The sequence below is a fragment of the Oncorhynchus mykiss genome, chromosome 4 (genome assembly GCF_057628025.1).
Source record: "Oncorhynchus mykiss isolate SJ-2025 chromosome 4, ASM5762802v1, whole genome shotgun sequence".
In the NCBI taxonomy this organism is placed as follows: Eukaryota; Metazoa; Chordata; class Actinopteri; order Salmoniformes; family Salmonidae; genus Oncorhynchus; species Oncorhynchus mykiss.
This window is the reverse complement of record NC_143025.1, coordinates 22,810,895-22,837,739: the sequence shown is the minus strand read 5'-3', so window position 1 is coordinate 22,837,739 and position 26,845 is coordinate 22,810,895. Positions and strand designations below refer to the sequence as shown.

The window sequence follows — 26,845 nt, the reverse complement described above, 5'->3', positions numbered from 1 at the left end:
GTCGGGCTTTCTACTTACTGCTGTTGAGTAATTCATGGGCAGTTTTCCTCTTGTTATGTCATTCACTGACAGACCTTAGAGATCTATTTATAACCTGTATAAAATGTCTAGTTGATGAACTACAGTAGTAGCCATGTTAGCTACATAGGTAAATTAGGCTAACCAGCTATCTAAACCTTGTAGTTATCATGGCCAGATTACATGCCCATGGGCCTCGACCCACAGGGGGCCCCCATTGATTTTGTTGAGTCACTCAGGTATCATATGAACAACCATAAGCCATGGTAGAATGTGTAGAATTGTAGGAATTAGGTTTAAAATGGCAATATTTTCTCTCTGCCAAAAGAGGGGTATGAACAGTATGAACAGTTTAGGGACACATGGGTTGCGAGGTGGGAGTTTGTTACTATGCCGATAAAGGACCATATCCATCCGGACGTTTGCCACCTAGGTAATTTAAGTGACCGAACCTTTTTGAATAGTAGTTGAGAACCCCTGCGTTTAAATAAGGTAGTGTACTGTATGTATACGTTCCATGGTATAATGACAGACTACAGGTCTTCTCTATGCTCTCTGTTGTTTGGTTCAACATGATTCTAACTGAATGTGACTGAACACAATGTTAGCTCACTGAGCTCAGTAACCTTGGTTAAATAAAGGTTAAATAAAATGTAAAAAATAAATCAAACCTTGGTCCCATTGAAGTGAAAGTAATATGGCAGTGCAAGACAATCTTGATGTACCTCCGGGAACATTCACAGTGGAATGAGGCAGAGAGTCATAATTGGAATCCTTCTCAAGTTTTCCTAACAACGATTCCTATGTCTGGACGAAGTGGGCCGTTGACTGCCCTGGCATTACCCATGGGGTATAGCGTGTGACAGGAGCACTGATTATTAGAATGGCTTCTCAATGAAACAATGTCTCCTTCATTTATTACACTTTAGTACACCAACCGACACAAGCTTGACAGAGCCAGATACTATTTACCTCACATTTAAATTACTAAGTCCATATGATGTTTTAGTAGCATAAATAAAGCGATATAAATATGCATTGTGTGACAACACTTCTACCTCCAGAATGGTGTCTATGCTCTGAAGGACATACAACGAATAAACCGATTTGTGACGTTTGAATATTTAAAAAACATAATGAATAATCCACAACAGTCTTGACAAAAGATCAAAAGTTTGTCTTTGGTTCAAGAATGTCTCCAGCTTAAAAAACAAGAAATGTCAGAAGTACTGATGTGTTGTTGTGTGATACCATTAATCATTTAGAAGATTAATATAATGTAAGCCTTGAAGAATTGATTCCCAGAACAAAGCTTTATAATGGTTGCCAGTGGAGGCTGTATATGAACACATGGTGTGAGACACAACGCATGGTGCTGTACAATGCCACTGACCAGCCTGGTTAGTGGTGATGTTGATGGACACGTGCTGAGCAGGGTAGGGACTCTTGTTGGTGACTCCATTGAAAGCGTGTATCTCGAAGGTGTAGGGGGTGTGGGCCCACAGGTTACTGATGAACACCCTGGTCTCGGTTAAACCCTGCTGCCTGGGTACATACTCCACGTTGTCATCACAATGGGAGCATGATGGCCGGTCTGCACGACACTTCCTGCACACGATGTTGTAGGTGACGTCATCACGGGCGCCAGTCTCCCTTGGAGGATGCCACTCCAGGATCACCGAGGTTTCGTTGACGATGGAGATGACGTTTCTGGGACCAGAGGGGACACCTGGATAGGAAGAGGGAATGCAGTGCAGACATGAATATACTGTACAGTATGTAGTATGGTGTCTCTAGGCATTTTTGTAGCACTGTTTCAGCAACTGGCTATTACTTTAATATGACACGGCACAAAGACACTGCACTCTGATATGAAAGAAATATTAGGATCAACCATAGTGATCAACAAATAATACTAACTCAGATGTAGATATATAGCACTGATGCCACCATTGCAGTCAAAAAATATGCACACACGAGTAATTTAACTCCTTCTGTTTTACCAGTCGTCTTTAATGTTGACAAATACATAATGTACATTACATTCAGTCAGAACCATAAATATATTGAACAAAAATAAACACAAAATACAACAACTTCAACGATTTTACTGAGTTACAGTTTTACAGTTAAAATAAGGAAATCAGTCAATTAAAATTCATTAGGCCCTATTCTAGCGATATAACATGACTGGGCAGGCAGGGGCGCAGCCATGGGTGGGCCTGGAAGGGCATAGGCACACCCACTTGGGAGCAAGACCCAGCCAATCAAAATGATTTTCCCCACAAGAAGGCTTTATTACAGACAGAAATACTCTTCAGATTTATCAACTGTCCAGGTGGCTGGTCTCAGATGATCCAGCAGGTGAAGAAGCCGGATATAGAGGACCTGGGCTAGCTTGGTTACACGTGGTCTGTTGTTGTGAGGCCGATTGGACGTACTGCCAAATTCTCTAAAATTACGTTGGAGGCGGATTATGGTAGAGAAATGAACATTCAAAGCTCTGGCAACAGCAGAGACATCTGTGGCATTGTTTTTTGACAAAACTGCTAATTTTAGTGGCCTTTTGTTTTGTCCCCAGCACAAGTTGCACCTGTGCAATGATCATGCTGTTTAATCAGGTTCTTGATATGCCACATCTGTCAGGTGGATGGGTTATCTTGGCAATGGAGAAATGCTCACTGACAGGGATGTACACACATTTGTGAACATCATTTGAGCGAAATAGGCTATTTCACATGTTACGTTTATGTTTTTGACCTGTTATAAATAGTATATATCTACAGTACCAGTCAAAAGTTTGGACACACCTACTCATTCAAAGGTGTTTCTTTATTTTGACTATTTTCTACATTGTAGAAGAATAGTGACTACATCAAAACTATGAAATGACGAATATGGAATCATGTGGTAACCAAAAATGTGTTAAACAAATATATTTTATATTTGAGATTCTTCAAAGCAGCCACCCTTTGCCTTGGTGACAGCTTGCACACTCTTGGCATTCTTTCAACCGGCTTCATGAGAAATGCCTTTCCAAAAGTCTTGAAGGAGTTCCCACATGTGCTGAGCACTTTTAGGCTGTTTTTCCTTCACTCTGTGGTCCAACTCATCCCAAACCATCTCAATTGGGTTGAGGGCAGGTGATTGTGGAGGCAAGGTCATCTGATGCAACACTCCATCACTCTCCTTGGTCAAATAGCTCTTACACAGCTTGCAGGTGTGTTTTGGGTCATTGTCCTGTTGAAAAACAAATGTTAGTCTCACTAAGCGCAAACCAGATGGGATGGTGTATCGCTGCAGAATGCTGTGGTAGCCATGCTGGTTAAGTGTGCCTTGAATTCTAAATAAATCACAGACAGTGTCACCAGCAAAGCACCCCCACACCATCACACCTCCTCCTCCATGCTTCATGGTGGGAACCACACATGCGGAGATCATCCTCTGTCTCACAAAGACACGGCGGTTGGAACCAAAAATCTCAAATGTGTACTCAGACCAAAGGACAGATTTCCACTGATTTCCAACTGATTGGCTCAAACGCATTAAGAAGGAAAGAAATTCCACAAATTAACTTCTAACAAGGCACAACTTTGAATTGAAATGCATTCCAGGTGACTACCTCGTGAATCTGGTTGAGATAATGCCAAGATTATGCAACGATGTCATGAAGACAAAGGGTGGCTACTTTGAAGAATCTCAAATATAACATATATTTTGATTTGTTTAACACTTTTTTTGGTTGCTACATGATTCCATATGTGTTATTTCATAGTTTTGATGTCTTTACTATTATTCTACAATGTAGAAAATAGTACAAATTAAGAAAAGCCCTGAAATAAGTAGGTGTGTTCAAACTTTTGACTGGTACTGTATGCCACTGCTATGCTTTTCACAGAAATTATCCCCCACTGGTTATTAGACTTCATGGGGTATTCAGCTGCCATTTAGCCCCATGTGTTATTGATGTTGATGTGTTGCAACAGTGTTACAATACCATTAACATGACAAAGCGCAGCATGGGAGCTGAAATTACACCACTCAATCACCCCCTCTTAGCCAACCTTCCTACACAACCTCATCCCTCTCACCAACATTCACTCATACTGGAACGCTGAAACAGTTCTCACTACATTTCTCATGTATTTGAACTCATTTGAACTGGCTGGCTCTGTGATCCCTGCCAGGGACGTTGGGTTTTGTTGTGCACTGTTTCCATCTCTGTGCTTGAGACTAAAACTATTATCATCACACAGTTCTTGTCCAATCATATTTTTGTGGACATATTTCCCTATGGTGGCTGTACTGTATGCTTCTCTCAAAACCTCAATATTTCATTCACAATAGTCGGTTGTTACTGTATGTGTATGTTTACAATTTCACGAAGCCCAACCATCACTGTGGGACTCCAATTTGTATTTGACCATTCTACCAGTGAATCAAGAGGAACTGACAGATCATTGGGTTGGCTGACCAATTTAACATATGCCTTTCTGATAGCGGTTGCCGATGTACACACAGGGGTCTGACCATCTCTTAGCAGCCTGGCTTTTCTGTCTCTGATTCACTTTTTCTGTCTTCTCCCTTTCATCTCCGTAAGTCACGGCTGTGATCTGAATGTATGGAAATTGGTCATTATTCTTTTATATTTCTCTCTCCTGATCACCCTCCTCACATTCTCTGTTTCTCTATGTGAAGCAGAGCCAGCAGTCTGAGTCTGTGGATTACAACAGTAACGGTCAGGTGCTGTGGAGAAGAGTGGCTTTGCTCCATACAGCAGCTCTATAATAGACCACCCAGAGGAGGTATGATACAGTATGATAACTCATAACTCACAGCCAGTGTGAACTGTATAGGGAATCCATCTGTCTTGCTTACTGTTTGTTAATACATGCAATTGTGTACCTTCTAATTGTATCTTGATATGGCTGTAAGTAGGTTTTGATTGCCATGGGTGGCCAATTAGAGACTCTTTTAGCTGGGATTTATTGAAAGACTCGGTTCACACTTCACATAACACAGGGTCACTGGTCCTTTCAGCCAAAAGCCTGTCTTAGTTTAATAGATCCCGTTGCGATGTCTGTGATGTGTTTCTCAGCTCTGCAAAAATAAAACATGGAGGGGTTGAGAAGGCTGATCTGATCACTACTTAACGTCTTATTTACAGGCCATTATTGTCACTAGCACCTCCCCTCTTTAATTTGCGAGGGAATCTAATTTGTCTACAGCGTTAGTTAGTGTTCTCTCTCCCTCTCCCCCACTGTCCCATCAGCTATAGGAGTCGGGGTTGATTTGGCTCAGTGGCACAGGGCTGCACCAAGCTGAGTTATCGACACCCAGACCCTCAGACTGGTCTGTAGATCTATGCTAATTAACTTGAGGGTAATTGATACTGCGCCTCGTGCCCCTGCCCTCAGGGACACAACAGGGGGGTAATCGTTTTGCCATTGACTAGCCTTTGATGGATCACCAGCCTTCTGTACAACCATACCAGGAGACCTCAGAGTGAGAGTTACAGGGTTAGCTAACATTCTTTAGCAAATATGCAATTTAAGTGTAGAATGGACTTTTTTCTCATCAACTGTGAGTTACAATAACAGTTCACATACGGAGAAACAGAATAATTAAGTACAAGCCGCCACCATAGATTAAATCAAAAGCCCAAAACTCTTTGAAGGTTGTATTCATTTATGTGAGCAAAATAACAACTACAAAAAAAGGAATCTTGTGTATTGACTGTCCAAACTACTCTGCAGTAACTAGAGAGGCCCATCACATCACCATCACCCAGCAAGACCAAGAGCCAAAGGCTAAACCCACAGCACACCAAGACAACGTCAGGAAGTGTGTCGGCACGCGACTCCACACGCTAACAATCACACACTTCTTCCTTGACCGGACCGGTCGTTTCTCTCCTTCTTTCCCGCTGATGCCATTCCGGAATGCGCCCAGAGGGAAATAACAGGCCGGACTCTACTGATCTGTATTATCAGGCATTCCAGATTCCCTGTGGAGAGGCCCATGACAAAACTGCCCTTTAGTGTTTAGAAAAGGCCATGATATGACTAAATGAAAAGTTTTCTTCCACCGGGACATTTTAATACATTATATTATAGTACAGCAACAGAGTATCTCGCTAGTAAGTCTGGTAGTTCACCATTACTGTTGCCCCCCCACTGGGCACAGACGTCAGATCAAGTCGAGTTTTGATTAATATATTTTTTGAATTATCAATTAACGTGAATTCAACATGGGAAAAAAATACCAAATTCCCTTACGTTGATGACTCTTTGCAAATCCAATCAGGTTTTCCACGCTGATTAAATGACATGTTTTGGTTGAAATGACATGGAAACAACATTGATTCCACCAGTTTTTGCCCAGTGGGCCTGGATTTAAACAGGATTCTATGACCGGATGTCCTAATAAAGAACAAGGGAAGTAGGGTTTTAATGGGTATGTCTCAGAGACAAATAGCTTTTTGAATGTCAATCTAGACTCTACAGTCCTCAGTGATTCTGCCATGTGCTACTGTATATCAAAACCCAAGGGGGCACAGCAGTCTGAAACTGTCTGCTCTAAAGATGCCAAGGCTGCTTTAACATTCAACCTTACCTTTCGAGGAAAACCCATGAGAGGCCGTTTTAGTTTCAATCTGTCTGGAGCAACACTTTATTTGTATGTTTTCATGACCTTTTGTAGCTGTCTATGTCTGAGTGTGAAAGCAAAGGGAAGAGGGTAACTGAGGCTCTATGCTACCTGCATATTTCATGAGACTGAGTGAGTGGGCTAGACATGACCAGGCCCATGTTTTTACATGTGCATATTGTAATAATATAACATTTTATTTGGTCGGTGCTTACATTTGTCCTATTTCACACATGTGTTTTTTGCATATCCCAAATCCCCCTGAGAGAGCCTTGGAGATTGGGGTCACGGTCAGCCATTATTAACGGTGACCCTGGAGCAACTAGGGTTAAGTGCCTTGCTCAAGGGCACATTGGCAGATTTTTCACATTGGTAGCTCAGGGATTCAAGCTAGCAACACTTACTGATAGGCTACCTGCTGCCCTGCGTGCGTGCATGTGTGACCACAAATGACCACACAGACTGGGGAATTCATCTTCCAGCTGCAGACATTAAGATGCTTGCCTCTTTGCGTGAGGCGAGCTATGTGAGTGTAGAATGGTCTCATCACTCCTTTCCCTGATGGAGTAATAGCTATTGTCTCTCTATCTGACTCCAGGTAATTACCGTCAATGTTGTGTCAAGTCCACACACTGTGCAACACTGCTGGCTTGCCGTAGGGGTGCCGCTTCAATTAGAATAATTAAACAAACATCAATGTTCTTCTCTCCAGCAGTATGGCAAGGCCCAGGATGGGGCCTGATGAGGGCTTCCAGGAGGGTGTACAGGAAGTTCCAATAGGGGGGCATAGATGGGCACCTGATGTTTAAGAAGTGTAGTAGTGAGTGATAGGTCTTTGAAGGAGCATGGAGGCTCACCAGTGCAGCTCCGTGGTTATAGCGTAGCGTTGCTCTCCTGCTGACAGTGTGGGGAGAGTGTCAACCCATCAGCCTTCTAATCTGACAGAGGGAGCAGCAGAACACCAGCCCACTTTACACACACCTTGCCTTGCCTCGCTCACACTGATTCTACACACAGCCTAACAGCTGCTCTACTGCACAGTCCGTGAGCAGGGGAAACCAATAGAGAGAGAAAGTATACGTGTGTATACTACTAACGTGTGTGTGTGTGTAAGTGCGTACTGCTTGTATGTGGTGGGTGTGTTTATTTGTGTTTCTGAAATTCACCTTCATCTCTAAGCTAATTTGGTGAATAGTAAGTAGAATAAATATATGTGAGTCAATAACATGCAAACTGAACAAGGATGCTTAGATGTACACCCGCTACGAGGCTGGCTTCAGGTTAGCTCTGCTACACACTGTTTCCTCAGAGATCTGCCTTCCACAACTGTGCAGCGTTTTCAAGCGAACTCACACTGTCCTCAATTAGCACTCGACATCAGTGGGGGGAATAATTATTTAAGCTGATACATCCTGATTTACATAAACAGTAAGAGGATAAGGACACGGGTGGCCAGCCACACTCTACAGTCAGAAACCATGCATTCATTACATTGATTACAGCTTCAGCATCATATCTGCACACTTCACTACTGTAATCATATGTCATGCAGCTGCTGTCTCTGTCTTTGAACACTTTTAATAGTCAAAGTGGTGAGTGGGAGTAGATGAAAAGGGGAAGGTTGGTTTCTGAATAATACTCCAAACAAACACCCACAAATTCAAATCACATTGACAAAATGTTTATGAAATGGTAAGGAAAAACTTTACAGGCACTATAGGAAAGTAAGAGGAGCATCTCATTTACTCTGATATCACAGGAGGTCGGTGGCACCTTAATTGGGGAGTACGGGCTCGTGGTAATGGCTGGAGTGGAACTGGTGGAATGGTATCAAATACACTACATCAAACACATGGGTTTCGGGCCTCCCGGGTGGCGCAGTGGTTAAGGGAGCTGTACTGCAGCGCCAGCTGTGCCATCAGAGTCCCTGGGTTCGTGCCCAGGCTCTGTCGTAACCGGCCGCGACCGGGAGGTCCATGGGGCGACACACACAATTGGCGTCGCCCGGGTTAGGGGAGGGCTTGGTCGGTAGGGGTGTCCTTGTCTAATCGCGCACCAGCGACTCCTGTGGCGGTGCGGTTTCCTCCGACACATTGGTGCGGCTGGCTTCCGGGTTGGATGCGCGCTGTGTTAAGAAGCAGTGCGGCTTGGTTGGGTTGTGTATCGGAGGACGCATGACTTTCAACCTTTGTCTCTCCCGAGCCCGTACGGGAGTTGTAGTGATGAGACAAGATAGTAGCTACTACAACAATTGGATACCATGAAATTGGGGAGAAAAAAGGGGTAAAATGCAAAAAAATAAAATAAAATAACACATGCATGGGTTTGATGTCGTTCCAGACATTATTATGAGCCGTCTTCCCCTCAGAAGCCTCCTGTGTCTGATATTAGCATCGTTCCTCTCTCTCTCACATCTTTACTTTTTTAGTGTTTTCTATTTCCATAAAATTGAGAAGAAGACATTTGTGTGAGTCTGGATGGTTGATGACTTGGTAATGGTCACAGCACAGGGTCCCCAGTGACGGCTGTGGTGGAACAAAGCCTGTCTAAGAGTAAAGGCCCTATAGTCAGGAGCTCTTTTCAACTACACCCACATGCCTTTCAGCCTCCTCCGCACGGTCTCAGTACTGTCTCACTGGAGTTAACAGCTAGCGGATTAGAGGGGAAACACTGAGAGACACATTATAGGAGAGAAAGACTGTCAGGGAGGAAAAGAGAGAGAGAGAGAGAGTTACAACACTGTACATTGCCAATAATAACATTTGACATTCTATATTATAAAAAATAAAATGTGAGTAATATTTACTGTAAATTTCTGATTGCTAATTTCCCTTGTTTATTGTCTATTACACTTGCTTTGACAATGTAAACATGTTTCCAATGCCAATAAGGCCCATTGCATTGAATTGATTTCAGAGAGAGAGGGGGAAAGAAAGAGAGAGACAGAGAGAGAGGGGGAGACAGGGAAAGAGAGTGAGACAGGGAGAACAAGCAAGAGAGAGTATGTTTCAAGGAGGACGAGAGATTATGCGTCAGGGAGGACGAGAGAGAGAGAGAAAGACTAAACTGAGAATACACAGTGGCAGAATACCTGACCACTGTGAATGACCCAAAATTAAGGAAATCATTGACTATGTATAGACTCAGTGAGCATAGCCTTGCTATTGAGAAAGGCCGCCGAAGGCATACCTGGCTCTCAAGACAAGACAGGCCATGCGCACACAGCCCACAAAATGAGATAGAAACTGAGCTGTACTTCTTAACATCCTGCCAAATGTGTACACATATTTCCCTCAGATAACACAGACCCACAAAGAATTTGAAAACAAATCCAATTTTGATAAAGTCCCATATATATTAGGTGAAATCCCAGAGTATGCCATTAGAGCAGCAATATTTGTGACCTGTTGCCTCAAGTAAAGGGCAACCAGTGAAGAACAAACATAATTATAAATACAACCATATTTATGTTTATTTATTTTCCCCTTTGTACTTTAACTATTGGCACATCGTTACAACACTGTATGTAGCCATAATATGACGTTTCTGTCACACCCTGATCTGTTTCACCTGTCTTTAGGATTGTCACTACCCCCTCCAGGTGTCGACCATCTTCCCCATTATCCCCTGTGTATTTATACCTGTGTTCTCTGTTTGTAGTTTTCCTGGTTTTTACCTTTTCTGCCTGCCCTGACCCTGAGCCTGCCTGCCATCCTGCACCTTTGCCACACCTATTTGTATTATTGACCACTGCCTGCCCTTGACCTGTCTTTGTCTGCCCCTGAAACGTGATAGTTGAAATATCTATATAAAGCTAATAGCCATTTGAATTGAACTAGAGAGAGAGAGAGGGGGATACGAGTGTGAGAATAGATGTGGGGCGGAGGTGAGCATGTGTGTCAGAGGGTAATTGTTGTGAAAGAAAGAACCATTACAAACAGTAATTTACCATTTCACACACACACACACACACACACACACACACAAGTTTGGACACACCTACTCATTCAATGTTTTTTCTTTATTTTACTATTTTCTACAGTGTAGAATAATAGTGAAGACATCAAAACTATGAAATAACACAAATAACACATGATGTTAAGATGTGTCTGTTACTTTAACTCTGTGAAGCAATCCGAGGTGAGAAAGAAATACCAGAAATGTACTTTTCACAATGCACACCTGTTAATTTAAATGCATTCCAGGCTCCTACCTCATGAAGCTGGTTGAGAGAATGTCAAGAGTGTTTAAAGCTGCCATCAAGGCAAAGGGTGTCTGCTTTGAAGAATCTCAAATATAAAATAAATGTTGATTTGTTTAACACTTTTTTGGTTACTACCTGATTTCATGTGTTATTTCATAGTTTTGATATCTTCACTATTATTCTACAATTTAGAAAATAGTAAAAATAAAGAAAAACCCTTGAATGAGTTAGTGTGTCCAAACTTTTGACTTGTACTGTACTGTACTGTACTGCACACACACACACACACACAGCGGACCTATAGATGCTTCTAAGACCCAACTCTAGAACCAGAGAGAGTACCTTCATCCTGCTAATCACAATAAAACAGAAAGTGGAGCTGGAATGGAGAAAGAGGAGAGAGAAGGGATAAAGGCCTTCCTGAAGCTCTTCTGCAGTGTTCTATAGCGGGGCCCCAGGATTGGAACGGCACTGACAGTCCAGGCCCAGCAGGAGTCCAGGCCTCATCTCTTAGTCACAGCAAAGTCACATGAAAGGAGTGAGAAAAGCCCCTCACCAGCGCCTCACCACCATCAGAGATAAGAGGCCAGAGAGAGAAAAGACAAGCACCCCACACTCTAGTGGACTCATTGGTGAAATGTTATTCATATTTTTCATAATTCCATAATTAATAAACATTATACAAATAAAAAAAAACACAGAAAATCCAGTGCTTCTTAAACGTTATTGTTACAGTGCATTCGGAAAGTATTCAGACCACTTTTTCCACATTTTGTTATGTTACAGCCTTATTCTAAAATTGATTAAATAGTTTTCCCCCCTTATCAATCTACACACAACACCCCATAATGACAAAGCAAAAAAAAATAGAAATGTTTGCAAATGTATTAAAAATAAAAACTGAAATATCACATTTACATAAGAATTCAGACCTTTTACTCAGTACCTTGCTGAACTTCAAGTCTTATTGGGTATGACGCTTCAATCTTGTGTGCTACAAGTGTGTGTGTGTATTTGGGGAGTTTCTCCCATTCTTCTCTGCAGATCCTCACAAGCTATGTCAGGTGGGATGGGGAGCGTTGCTACACAGCTATTTTCAGGTATCTGCAGAGATGTTAGATCGGGTTCAAGTCCGGGCTCTGGCTCGTTCACACAAAGACATTCAGAGACTTGTCCCGAGGCCACTCCTGCATTGTCTTGGCTGTGTGCTTGGGGTCGTTGTCATGTTGGAAGGTGAACTTTCGCCCCAGTCTGAGATCGTGAGCGCTCGGGAGCACATTTTCATCAAGGATCTCTGTACTTTGCTCCGTTCATCTTTCTCTCGAACCTGACTCGTCTCCCAGTCCCTGCTGCTCAAAAACATCTGCACAGCATGATGCTGCCACCACCCTGCTTCACCGTAGGGATGATGTCAGGTTTCCTCCAGACATGACGCTTGGCATTCAGACCAGAGTTCTATCTTGGTTTCATCAGACCAGAGAATCTTGTCTCTCATGGTCTGAGAGTCTTTAGGTGCCTTTTGGCAAACTCAAAGCAGGCTGTCATGTGCCTTTTACTGAGGACTGGCTTCCGTCTGGGCATTCTACCATAAAGGCCTGATTAGTGGAGTGCTGCAGAGATGGCTGTCCTTCTGGAAGGTTCTCCCATCTCCACAGAGGAACTTTGGAGCTCTGTCAGAGTGACCATGGGGTTCTTGGTCACTTCCCTGGCCAAGGCCCTTCTCCCCCGATTGCTCAGGTTGGCCGGGCGGCCAGCTCTAGGAAGAGTCTTGGTGAAACAGAAGCGTTATAATAGCACGTCTAAGGGGTCTGGATAGAACAACAATGGTTCAATAGACTGTGTTTTCTGACCCATCAGCCTTTCATTCACAAAGGAGTTTCATATTCAACTACTTATGAATGGGGTGACCATGTCTTATTTTCCCCTAGTACTTGTCTATCCAGGTCACCTACATAGCGCAGTGCCCCACTTTCTCTGTCCCTGTAGGTTTGAAGGGAACTGAATCAGGGCGTTTTAGGGCAGTGGTTGGAGTGGCTGGCTCAACCTCAGGGACAGCAGTTAAATGGTATTCATGTATCAACCTACATTGATATGATCTGGGGCAATGGGGCAGATGGAGAGAGACCTAGAACAGCTGCTCATCCATCGATGGAATCATAAAGTCTTTCGGTCCGGCAGTTGTTTAGACCAGAGTGCTTTCTCCTTCTCACACTTCATTGACTGGACCTTGTGTTAAAGAGTGAGTATTAAAAATGAAGCTGGTAGAGGAGGGGGTGGCCATTCACGCATCCCTCAGGTTCTATACTTACTCTGTTGCAGTCAAGCATGGGAAGTGCCGAATAAGCAGCACGTGTAAAACAGTTGATATTGAGCACGCCCTTTCCAAATGAAAATGAACTTCAAAAGTATTTTCCCATTGATTAAATGGAGTGTGAGACTTACTGGTGCAGGAGGCCTCGGGCAGGTCCATGTCTCCTCTGTAGTATCCGTTACGGCAGCCGCAGATAGTGGCAGCCTCCACAGTGGAGCGGCTGTTGGGGGGGCACTGCATACACAGCCCTGGCCCCTGGGTGGACTTGAACGTCCCTTGGGGACACGCTGCATGGAGGACAGAAAGAAAAGACAGAGAGAACAGAGCATTTAGACTCTTCATCAACATCCACAGTGTACTGTATCCAGGGCGCAACATGGAGACTACCATTACTCCACCCATGGGTGAGTCTCGCAAATCAGACATTTCCTCCTGCACAAAAGCCTGGAAATCACGTAACGGGTTGACTAAGAGGTTACGTAACGGGTTGACTAAGATCATTTAAGTTGCCTCATTATCATCAACCACCCAATCACCAATCAACCTCTCTCACTATATCTCTCTATGCCTTAGTACAGTACCTCTTCTGCTGTCAAAAAATACTGTAACTCCAAAAAGAACAACAGATTATTTTCAGTCTGAGTATGTGGCAATAACATGGCGTGTAATAGGTCCTGGAATTACAGTGAAACACAGTTGTCCTCTGTAGCTCAGTTGGTAGATAATGGGTTTTGCAACATGGTGTCCACCGGTTCTATCCCAGGACCAAACAGAAACTTGCATCCTGTAGCACAAATTTAAAAAGGTTTTGGGACACTGTAAAGTCCATGGAGAATAAGAGCACCTCCTCCCAGCTGCCCACTGCACTGAGGCTAGGAAACACTGTCACCACCTGTAAATCTACGATAATTGAGAATTTCAATAAGCATTTTTTTACGACTGGACATGCTTTCCACCTGGCTACCCCTAACCCGACCAAGAGCTCTGCACCCCCCACAGAAACTTTCCCAAGCTCCCCCATTTCTCCGTCACCCAAATGTTCTGAAAGAGCTGAAAATCTGCACCCCTACAAATCGGCTGGGCTAGACAATCTGGACCCTCTCTTTCTAAAATTATCCGCCACAATTGTTGCAACCCCTATTATTTGCCTGTTCAACCTCTCTTTCATATCGTCGGAGATCCCAAAAGATTGGAACCTTGTCGCGATCATCCCTCTCTTCAAAGGGGGAGACACTCTAAACCCAAACTGTTACAGACCTAAATCTATCCTGCCCTGCCTTTCTAAAGTCTTTGACAACCAAGTTATCAAACAGATCACTGACCATTTCGAATCCCATCGTACCTTCTCCGCTATGCAATCTGGTTTCAGAGCTGGTCATGGGTGCACCTCAGCCACGCTCAAGGTACTACACAATATCATAACCGCTATCGATAAAAGACAGTACTGTGCAGTCGTCTTTATTGACCAGGCCAATGCTTTCGACTATGTCAATCAACCGCATTCTTGTCGGCAGACTCAACAGCCTTGGTTTCTCAAATGACTGCCTCGCCTGGTTCACCAACTACTTCTCAGATAGAGCTCAGTGTGTCAAATCGGAGGACCTGTTGTCCGGACCTCCGGCAGTCTATGTGGGTGCCGCAGGGTTCAATTATCGGGCCGACACTTTTCTCTGTACATAACAATGATGTTGTTCTGCTGATCCACCTCTACGCAGACGACACAATTCTGTATACTTCTGGCCCTTCTTTGGACACTGTTAACAAACCTCCAGACGAGCTTCAATGCCATGCAACAATCCTTCCGTGGCCTCCAACTGCTCTTAAATGCTAGTAAAACTAAATGCATGCTCTTCAACCGATTGCTGCCCGCACCCGCAAGCCCGACTAGCATCACTACTCTGGATGGTTCTGACTTAGAATATGTGGACAACTACAAATACCTAGGTGTCTGGTTAGACTTTAAACTCTCCTTCCAGACTCACATTAAGCATCTCCAATCCAAAATGAAACCTAGAATCAGCATCCTATTTTGCAACAAAGCCTCCTTCACTCATGCTGATAAACATACCCTCGTAAAACGGACTATCCTACCGTTCCATGACTTCGGCGATGTAATTTGCAAAATAGCATCCAACACTCTACTCAGCAAATTGGGTGCAGTCTATCACAGTGCCATCCGTTTTGTCACCAAAGCCCCATAAACTACCCACCACTGTGACCTGAATGCACTGTATCACAATTCCAGTGGGTCAGAAGTTTACATACACATGGCTGGCCCTCGCTTGATATTCGTCGCCAAACCCACTGGCTCCAGGTCATCTATAAATCTATGCTAGGTAATGCCCCGCCTTATCTCAGCTCACTGGTCACCATAGCAACACCCACCCGTAGCACACACTCCAGTAGGTATATTTTACTGGTCATCCCCAAAGCCAACTTCTCATTTGGCTGCCTTTCCTGACATTTCTCTGCTGCCAATGACTGGAACGAATTGCAAAAATCCCTGAAGCTAGAGACGTATATCTCTTACTAACTTTAAGCATCAGCTGTCAGCGCAGCTTACCGATCACTGTACCTGTACATAGCCCATCTGTATATAGCCCACCCAACTACCTCAGCCCCATTTGTTATTTATTTTTGTTCTTTTGCACCCCAGTATCTCTACTTGCACATCATCATCTGCACATCTATGACTCCAGTGTTAATGCTATATTGTAATTATTTTGCCACTATGACCTATTTATTGCCTAACCTCCCTAATCTTATTGCATATACACACACTGTATATTGATTTTTATATTGTGTTATTGACTGTATATTTGTTTATTCCATGTGTAACTCTGTGTTGTTGTTTTTGTCACACTGCTTGTCTTTATCTTGGCCAGGTCACAGTTGTAAATGAGAACTTGTTCCCAACAGGGCTACCTGGTGAAATAAAAAATGAAATCAAAAATAAAATATGTAAAATGTATGCACACATGACTGAAAGACGCTTTGGATCAAAGCATCTGCTCAATGGTATATACAGTTGAAGTCGGAAGTTTACATACACTTAGGTTGGAGTAATTTTTTCAACCAAATTTCTTGATAACAAACTGTAGTTTTGGCAAGTCGGTTAGGACATCTAATTTTTCCAAAAATTGTTTACAGACAGATTATTTCACTTATAATTCACTGTATCACAATTCCAGTGGGTCAGAAGTTTACATACACTATGTTGACTGTGCCTTTAAACAGCTTTGAAAATTCCAGAAAAGGATTTCAAGGCCTACCTTCAAACTCAGTGCCTCTTTGCTTGACATCATGGGAAAATCAAAAGAAATCAGCCAAGACCTTAGAAAAATATTGTAGACCTCCACAAGTCTGGTTCATCCTTGGGAGCAATTTATAAACGCCTGAAGGTACCACGGTCATCTGTCAAACAATAGTACGCAAGTATAAACACCATGGGACCATGCAGCCGTCATACCGCTCAGGAAGGAGACGCATTCTGTCTCCTGGTGATGAACGTACTTTGGTGTGAAAATTGCAAATCAATCCCAGAACAGCAGCAAAGTTCTTGTGAAGATGCTGGAGGAAACAGGTACAAAAGTATCTATATCCACAGTAAAACGAGTCCTATATCGACATAACCTGAAAGGCCGCTCAGCAAGGAAGAAGACACTGCTCAAAACTGCCATAAAAAAGCCAGACTACGGTTTGCAACTGCACATGGGGACAAAGATCGTACTTTTTGGAGAAATGTCCTCTGGTCTGATAAAACAAAAATAGAACTGTCCATTGTTATGTTTGAAGGAAAAAGGGGAAGGTGTGCAAGCCAAAGAACACCATCCCAACCGTGAATCACGGGGGTGCTAGCATCATGTTGTGGGGGTACTGCAGGAGGGACTGGTGCACTTCACAAAATAGATGGCATCATGAGGCAGGAAAAGTATGTGTATATATTGAAGCAACATATCAAGACATCAGTCAGGAAGTTAAAGCTTGGTCGCAACTGGGTCTTCCAAATGGACAATGACCCCAAGCACACTTCCAATGTTGTGGAAAAATTTATTAAGGATAACAAAGTCAAGAAATTGGAGTTGCCATCACAAAGCCCTGACCTCAATCCTATAGAAAATGTGTGGGCAGAACCTAAAGAGCATGTGCAAGCAAGGAGGCCTACAAACCTGACTCAGTTACACCAGCTCTGTCAGGAGGAATGGGCCAAAATTCACCCAACTAATTGTGGGAAGCTTGTGGAAGGCTATCCAAAACGTTTGACCCAATTTAAACAATTTAAAGGCAATGCTACCAAATACTAATTGAGTGTATGTAAACTTCTGACCCACTTGGAATGTGATGAAATAAATAAAAGCTGAAATAAATAATTCTCTCTACTATTATTCTGAGATTTCACATTCTTAAAAGAAAACTGGTGATCCTAACTGACCTAAGACAGGGAATGTTTACTAGGAATTAATGTCAGGAATTGTGAAAAACTGAGTTTAAATGTATTTGGCTAAGGTGTATGTAAACTTCAGACTTCAACTGTATATTATTATATATCAAAATAATGAGCTTGTTTGTTCATATTAAGCTGCTTGAAGAATCCCCTCTATGGTGGCAAGATTGTATAATCACACCACGCCAGGACAACAGAAACAGCCATTACAGAGAATGCTAACTTCTCATCTGCCTTTCCGAGTGTGAATTGGCATGTGAATGTGGCAAGCTAAATAAGTGGATTTGTATTTTTCCCTCATCTAGGCAAGCTTGACTCGATACCAGCCTGCTCCGAGGCTCCAACATAACAGATTTTCTTCATGTTCTTGATCTGATTCTGGGCACCCTCCATGCAACATTTAAATGGATTGCACAACCCGACCCGAGAAGAATGGCTACAGTTGAATTTGTTCAAAGAAGAATTGAAGGCAGAAGAAAGGGATTCCAAACTACAGTTGTTACACAGAGCTAGTAATGCATGTGCATGTGCTACAGTTATATGAAGTGGTGCATTATGGTGGCATTATGGTGGCATTAAATCATCACTTGTTTAAGCATTCTGCTGCGTGTAGAACTTATTATCTCATGACTAAGGAATGGTCCCAGCGTGGAGCTGTCGCTCTGAAATCAGTTGCCTGAACGCAATTCACATTTCCATAATCCCTCTGCAGTAAGTGGCATTGCACCATGACTCCACAGTCTATCCTCCACTAAATTGCCTTTCTCCCACTCTCAGCAGATAAGACTAAAGACAGAATTTGTTTTGCTAAGTTGCAGGAAGTGAGAGAACTCATGGGACATTAATGCTTCAATATCTTATCCACTCCAGAAAACTGCTGTTTAAAAAAAACTGGCATGTGACATGTAGTATGACAGAAATAAGAGCCAGGATCCAGTATAAGGAAAAGTGAGAATCTATCAAACTTACCTAAGCATATGTTACAGTATGTACTGCTACAGCAATTAAGAAACAGAAAACACTAGCTCTCTTACTAAGCCAAATGTTTTAACGATAATTTTCTCTACAAGCCATTACCTCAGCACAGGCTCTCAAACATCCTTCCCAGTGAACACAGAAATGGGCTAATGTAATTATAGGGTTGGAAGCATCGCATTGCATTGATTTTCTTATTAAGGAGTTTGGGAAGCCAGATCAGGTGGCCTATCCAGTTCTTGGAAATTATTTTCCCAGGCAGGCGGCCTTAGATCTGTGTGATAGCCTGATTGCCCACGTCTCCTTGTTCACTGTACAGCTGCTTCCTTCCACCTTCTCAAGTCATTTCAACCTCCAAATTAAAACCCCGACTTCTCTTGGAACTGATAAGAGCACAAAATTGAATTCCCATTTTTCTCTCTCGGATGAGTACTCAATCCGGCTGCGCCAAGGCAAGGCAGGCATAGGGAAGTGGAGCGAAAATGTCCTCTATGCTGGTCTTTAAACACACAAAAAGGCAGCCTAGTAGATGACCTGCATTTCACCTTGGCAGTTTACATTGTGTGGATGAGCTTTGTTTTCAAATACAGTACATCCATTTTACACATATATTTCATTCTTTTGAAATAGTTACAACATGAAAAACATGCTCTGAGCTGGAGCAACACACTTCTGATGCAAAGTCCTGCTCAGAGGCCTGAGCTCAGATGTGCTGCTCTTTTCACTCTCTCTAGCTAGAAATGTTTGTCAAAACCTCAAAACCTTGAGTCTTGTCAGTCACACAGAGCCTGCAGGCCTGTGACAGCAGAGATGGTATGGTAAATAGCGCTAAGTAGCAGGGGTGGTATGGTAAATAGCTCTAAGTAGCACGGAGTGGTATGGTAAATAGAGCTAAGTAGCACGGGGTGGTATGGTAGATAGCAATAAGTAGAAAGGGTTGTTATGGTAGATAGTGCTAAGTAGCACAGGGTGATGTGGTAGATAGCGATAAGTAGCACGGGGTGGTGTGGTAGATAGAGAAGTAGAAAGGGTTGGTATGGTAGATAGAGAAGTAGAACGGGTTGGTATGGTAGATAGAGAAGTAGAAAGGGTTGGTATGGTAGATAGAGAAGTAGAAAGGGTTGGTATGGTAGATAGAGAAGTAGACAGGGTTGGTATGGTAGATAGAGAAGTAGAAAGGGTTGGTATGGTAGATAGAGAAGTAGAAAGGGTTGGTATGGTAGATAGAGAAGTAGAAAGGGTTGGTATGGTAGATAGAGAAGTAGAAAGGGTTGGTATGGTAGATAGAGAAGTAGAAAGGGTTGGTATGGTAGATAGAGAAGTAGAAAGGGTTGGTATGGTAAGAGTGGGGCCAGAAAGAAGGGATAAATAAGCAGCATACTTTTAAAACAACATAATGACAACATGTTATTATCCTTTCTTCACTTTCAGTCTTATTTTTCAATGGCTAATCCGTTCCTGGAAGCTATACACTTCTATAAGCATATAAAACAAGCATATACAGCTTAGCTGTCATAAAGGGCATTACTTTAGAATCTTATAGCATTATGATGAAAAGGGCAGTTTGTCATGGAAAGAGTGAAGACTGAAAATAAAGCTGTGGACCCACAGAGACACTGTATTGTCTTGCAGCTAAGGACTCAGGCCTATACTTTGATATATGTTGTTAAACTCAGCCAGGGCAGTCACTTAAAAGAGATACAACCCAGAGTCCATATGTCCGGTAGTTGCCACAAAAGTTTTCTTCATATCATCACTATTGCACTGATGTGCAGGGCCTGGAACACAACATTTGGATCTGCACTGGTCCAATAGCCCCAACACCATTCTGACACACAGTACTTGTTATAGCACGTTCCTTTTTCAGAGGGTCAGAATCAAGTACATCTAGAACCATAATGAAAATATAAAAATTATTGCTTTTTAAGTGGGAAATCAGGGTAGGGAGCAAAGCAGCATAGTATCAGTGCAGCTAGAGTTATGACAACACAGCTTCTTGATAACATGATCAAGCAAACATAGCACTTTACGAGATCATTGATCAGTTGTTAACCAGCCCATTGGCAGAGTGAGGAGCTGATGACGCGGTGGACTCTGGGTAGAGGGGTCAGGATGCGGACACAGTGCTGACAGACAGAACAGATCAAAAGGCCTCCAGAAAGAACAACAGCTGTAGAGTGAGAGAACAGAGATGGGACCAGTGGGACGGTGAGGAGCAACAATGAGAGGATATCAGCTGACAGAGCACGCCCTGCCACCGTGGGACACAGACAGGGATGCAGTGTCGAAGCTACACATGGGCCATGGTATGGGGGTTCAGCCTGACAGCTATATTCTGCCATCTTGTCTTAATAACTATCATCCAGTCCACCAAAGGTAGAAGTATTGGTGTCCAAAGACTTCATAAACAGAGTGAGGGAATAAAGTGATAGGCATACAGTCATATTGTTTTCTCTCTGCTGTCTGTTAAAGAGAGAACAGGCCCAGAGGGTGTCTCTTTGCTCTCCTCAGGCGAAGGCAGAACTCAACAGAAGCTCAGGGTCGCTCTTTGTTCTGGGATCTGTTAGCCAGAGATTAGAGATGAAGGGAGAGTTGATGGAGGGATGAGAGAGGAGAAATAGAGAGAGAGGAGAGAGAGGAAGAGATTCATCCCTACCCTCGACAGAGCCATGGTGTGTGGTGGGGTTTTTATGTGAAGCTGTGGCGCTGGCCTTAAATACTGTGAACATTTGAAATCTCTTTCTTTCCCTCAAGACACACACACACACACACACACAATGCATATGCACATTCACATTTATGCACTCTGCATATGTATTTTCTGCTCAAGTCTGACCCTAGTAAATGGGATTCTTGTTTGACATTTTCATTCCCATTGTCTCCTGTCTGCCAAGAACACGTTTTGCAAACCACTGTGAATGTGCTCAGCCAGGGAAAGGTTAGAGTGTAAATCTTGCAGCAAAATATTTGCAGATGTGCCAGCACAGAAACTTGATCGAGCCTGTCTGCATATCATTTCCTTCAGGTTGGGTCCAATCCACCTGCAACTTGTGCAAGGCAGGGAAGAGAAATCTGGATCAGTGTGGAACCAGAGGTCATCCCTCTCTTACATACCTCACCCCTCACTCCAGAGACTGCATGGGCATCATCTACAGTATGCATGCTGTTCCTGTATCAAAGGTTGAGAGGGACATCATTTTTCACAATATAATATAGAACCCTTCTAGACGAGGCTAAAACTAACCAAAGCCCATGGCTAAACATGGGAAGAGAGAGGAGAGAGAGGGAGAGAGCGAGAGCGAGAAAGTGAAAGAGACAGAGAGGGATGGAGGGACAGGGGGAAGAGACAGAGAGAGAGGAAGAGACGAAGAGACAGAGACAGAGAGAGAGAGAGGAACAGACAGAGAGAGAGAGAGAAGGAGACAGAGACAGAGAAGGGAAGAGAGAGAGAGGAAGAGATAGAAAGAGAGAGAGAGACCAGATAGAGAGAGAGAGAGAGAGATGAAGAGACAGAGAGAGAGAGAGAGAGAGAGAGGAAGAGAAAGAGAGAGAGGAAGAGACAGAGAGAGGGAGGAAGAGACAGAGAGGAAGAGACAGAGAGGAAGAGACAGAGAGAGGGAGGAAGAGAGAGGAAGAGAGGAATAAACAGAGACAGAGAGAGGAAGAGAGAGAGGAAGAGACAGGGAGAGAGGAAGAGACATAGAGAGAGGAAGAGACACAGAGAGAGGAAGAGACACAGAGGGAGAGGGGAAGAGAGTGAGAGGGAGGAAGAGAGAGAGGGAGGAAGAGACAGAGAGAGGAAGAGAGAAAGAGAGGAAGAGACAGAGAGAGAGGAAGAGACAGAGAGAGAGGAAGAGAGACACAGAGAGGGAGGAAGATACAGAGAGAGGGGGATAAAGAGAGAAAAAGAGAGGGATGAAGAGAGAGACTTAGAGAGAGACACATTGTAAAAACACTGTATATATATATATATAATTTGACATTTGTATTGTCTTTATTGTTTTTAAACTTCTGTATGTGTATTGTTTACATTGTTTATTTCACTTTTGTGAAAGAGAGCGAGAGAGAGAGCGAGAGAGAGGGGAAGAGAGAGAGAGAGGAAAAGAGAGAGAGAGAGAGCGAGAGAGAAAGACAGAGAGGAAGAGACAGAGAGAGAGAAGAGAAGAGAGCGAGAGAGGAAGAGAGAGAGATAGAGAGAGAGAGAGAGAGAGAGCGAGAGAGAGAGGAAGAGACAGAGAGGGAGAGAGGAAGAGACAACAGAGAGAGAGGGGGGAGACAGAGAGGGAGAGAGGAAGAGACAGAGGGGAAGAGACAGAGGGAGAGAGGAAGAGACAGAGAGAGAGGGAGAGAGAGAGAGAGAGAGAGAGAGAGAGGAAGAGACAGGGAGAGAGGAAGAGACAGAGAGAGAGGAAGAGACACAGAGAGAGAGAGAGGAAGAGACAGAGGGAGAGGGGAAGAGAGAGAGAGGGAGGAAGAGAGAGAGAGGAAGAGAGAGAGAGAGGAAGAGACAGAGAGAGACAGAGAGAGACAGAGAGAGAGAGGAAGAGACAGAGAGAGAGAGAGATGAAGAGACAGAGAGAGACAGAGAGGAAGAGACAGAGAGAGAGGAAGAGACAGAGAGAGAGGAAGAGAGACACAGAGAGGGAGGAAGATACAGAGAGAGGGGGATAAAGAGAGAAAGAGAGAGGGATGAAAAGAGAGACGTAGAGAGAGACACATTGTTAAAACACTGTATATTTATATATAATTTGACATTTGTAATGTCTTTATTGTTTTGAAACTTCTGTATGTGTATTGTTTACATTGTTTATTTCACTTTTGTGAAAGCGAGCGAGGGGAGGGGGGGGAGAGACAGAGAGAGAGAGAGAGAGAGAGGAAGAGAGAGAGAGGGGGGGCCACTCAATAAACTGGATTTAAAAATGTGGGACAAACATCCAATTGAAGCCCTACATGCAGAATTCTGTCGGAAAATTCTACAAGTCCAGAGAAATACACCAACTAATGCTTGTAGGGCAGAATTGGGCCGTTTTCCAGTAATAATGAAAATACAGAAAAGATAATTAAAATTTTGGCTACATCTAAATTCAAGTCCAAATTCGAGTCTGCAATTTAAAGCATTTCAAGACCAAGAGCTGAGCCCAGAAACGAGCCCTCTCAGTCAGATGGTGTTGGACCTCACCAACCAAGCTGACACCAGCACTGCTTCAAAAGAAAGAATTCCAATAAACAAAATCATGAACCAATCAAAGGAATCATATTTACAATACTGGAAAAACGAAACAAAATCCCAAAGCCGACTAAATTGCTATCTGACCCTAAACAGAGAATTGGAATTGGCTGATTATCTCTACTCTGTCAGAGACACGAAGCAGAGACAGATCCTTACCAAGTACAGGCTGAGTGACCACCGATTGGCAATAGAAACCGGCAGACATAAAAAGACATGGCTACCCAAAGAGGAGCGTGTATGTGGTCACTGCATGACAGGGGAGGTAGAGACAGAGATGCACTTTCTCCTTTACTGTGATAAATATTCCTCACAAAGAGACTCATTATTCACAGAAATGACTACATATATTCCAAATTTTTACAAATTGAACCCAGAGGAAAAACTAAGAATACTCATGGGCGAAGGAGCAATGGCTCCTCTTGCAGCCAAATATGTATTTTCCTGCCATAGCCTGAGGGACACTGAATAATAACATCTGCATAGTAAACAGTAACTTACTTATTATTACTATTATTACTATAATTGTTAATGTTTATCATTCCAAATATGGGTGGTAATGGTAGTGATAACAGTTTAGTGATGGTAGTAGTAGTCGTAGTAATGATGATTGTAGTTGTAGTACTGATATAAAGAAGAAGATGACTGTTATTTAGTTATAAGTTAGTTATAGTTTCATTTTCCATAATTTTATTTTATATTTATTGCATTTCTACTATTGACTGTTACCATTTTATTGTTATTATTTTTGTATTTAATTTTGTATTATTATTTACTACCATTTTATATTATTATTTGCTATCATTTACAATTTTGTTACAATGTATATTGTATACATTGTTGCTTTGGCAATATTGACACAATGTTTTTCATGCCAATAAAGCAGCTTGAATTTGAAAGAGAGCAAGAGAGAGAAAGAGAGAGGAAGAGACAGAGAGGAAGAGACAGAGGGGAAGAGACAGAGGGAGAGAGGAAGAGACAGAGAGAGAGGGAGAGAGGGAGAGAGAGAGAGGAATTGAGAGAGAGGAAGAGACAGAGAGAGAGAGAGAGAAAGAGAGAGGAAGAGACATAGGGGAAGAGACAGAGGGAGAGAGGAAGAGACAGAGGGGAAGAGACACAGGGAGGGAGAGAGAGAGAGAGAGAGAGAGGAATTGAGAGAGAGGGAGAGACAGAGAGAGAGAGAGAGAAAGAGAGAGGAAGAGACAGAGGGGAAGAGACAGAGACAGAGAGAGGGAAAGGAAGAGACAGAGGGGGGAGAGAGAGAGATGAAGAGAGAGAGAGAGAGAGAGAGAGAGAGAGAGAGAGAGACAGTGAAAGAGAGAGAGAGAGAGAGAGAGAGAGAGAGAGAGAGAGAGTGAAAGACAGAGAGGAAGAGACAGAGAAAGAGAGGAGAAGAGAGAGAGAGGGAGAGAGGAAGAGACAGAGGGGAAGAGACAGAGGGAGAGAGGAAGAGACAGAGAGAGAGGGAGAGAGGGAGAGAGAGAGAGAGAGAGAGAGAGAGAGAGAGAGGAATTGAGAGAGATGAAGAGACAGAGAGAGAGAGAGAGAAAGAGAGAGGAAGAGACAGAGGGGAAGAGACAGGGAGAGAGGAAGAGACAGAGGGGAAGAGACGGAGACAGAGACAAAGAGAGAGAAAGGAAGAGACAGAGGGGGGAGAGAGAGAGAGGAAGAGAGAGAGAGAGAGACAGTGAAAGAGAGAGCGAGAGAGAGAGAGAGAGAGAGAGAGAGAGAGACAGTGAAAGACAGAGAGGAAGAGACAGAGAGAGAGAGGAGAAGAGAGAGAGAGGAGGAGAGAGAGGGAGGAAGAGAGAGAGAGACAGAGGAAGAGAGAGAGAGAGGAAGAGACAACAGAGAGAGAAGAAGAGACAGAGAGGGAGACAGAGAGAGAGACAGTGAAAGACAGAGAGGAAGAGACAGAGAGAGAGGAAGAGACAGTGAAAGAGAGAGCGAGAGAGAGAGAGACAGTGAAAGACAGAGAGGAAGAGACAGAGAGAGAGAGGAGAAGAGAGAGAGAGAGGAAGAGACAACAGAGAGAGAGGAAGAGACAGAGAGGGAGACAGAGAGAGAGGAGAGAGAGAGACAGTGAAAGACAGAGAGGAAGAGACAGAGAGAGGAGAGAGAAAGAGAGGAAGAGCGAGAGAGAGAGGAAGAGACAGAGAGAGAGAGGGGAAGAGACAGAGAAGGAGAGAGGAAGAGACAGAGAGAGCGGCAGAGAGAGAGGAGAGAGAGACAGTGAAAGACAGAGAGGGAGAGAGAGAGGAAGAGACAGAGAGAGAGGAAGAGACAGAGAGGAAGAGAGAGAGACAGAGAGAGAGGGAGGAAGAGACAGAGAGAGAGACAGAGAGGAAGAGACAGAGAGAGACAGAGAGAGAGAGGAAGAGAGAGAGAGAGATGAAGAGAGGAAGAGACAACAGAAAGAAAGGGAGGAAGAGAGAGAGAGAGAGGAAGAGACGGCGAGAGAGGAAGAGACAGAGAGAGAGGAAGAGACAGAGAGAGAGGAAGAGACAGAGAGAGAGGAAGAGACAGAGAGAGAGGGAGGAAGAGACAGAGGAAGAGACAGAGAGAGAGGAAGAGACAGAGAGGGAGGAAGAGAGAGAGAAAGGGAGGAAGAAACAGAGAGATAGGGATGAAGAGAGAGAGAGAGATGGAGAGAGGGAGGAAAGACAGAAAGAGAGAGAGGAAGAGACAGAGGGGGGAGGAAAAGAAAGAGAGAGGGAGGAAGAGAGAGAGGGAGGAAGAGACAGTGAGAGAGAGAGAGAGAGAGAGAGAGGAAGAGGAAGAGATAGAGAGGAAGAGAGAGGAAGCAACAGAGAGGAAGAGAGAGAGAGAGAAAGAGAGGAAGAGAGAGAGAGAGAGAAAGAGAGAGGAAGAGAGAGAGAGAGAGGGAGAGACAGAGAGAGGGGAAGAGGAAGAGACAGAGAGAGAGGAAGAGACAGAGAGAGAGGAAGAGACAGAGAGGAAAGAGAGAGAGAGAGAGGAAGAGACAGAGGGGGAGGAAAAGAAAGAGAGAGGGAGGAA

General features: G+C 43.6%; 1 protein-coding gene across 1 annotated transcript in view; it reads right to left on the bottom strand.

The window, feature by feature from the left end:
* Window positions 1-26,845, bottom strand: part of LOC110521537 (ephrin type-B receptor 1) — a 176,993-nt gene that overhangs the window by 64,571 nt on the left and 85,577 nt on the right. Inside the window, exons 4-5 of the mRNA XM_021599141.3 lie at window positions 13,313-13,468; window positions 1,412-1,747 (exon numbers count right to left, since the gene is read on the bottom strand). Coding sequence (XP_021454816.1) covers window positions 1,412-1,747; window positions 13,313-13,468 — 492 coding nt within the window. The remainder of the gene's footprint in view (window positions 1-1,411; window positions 1,748-13,312; window positions 13,469-26,845) is intronic.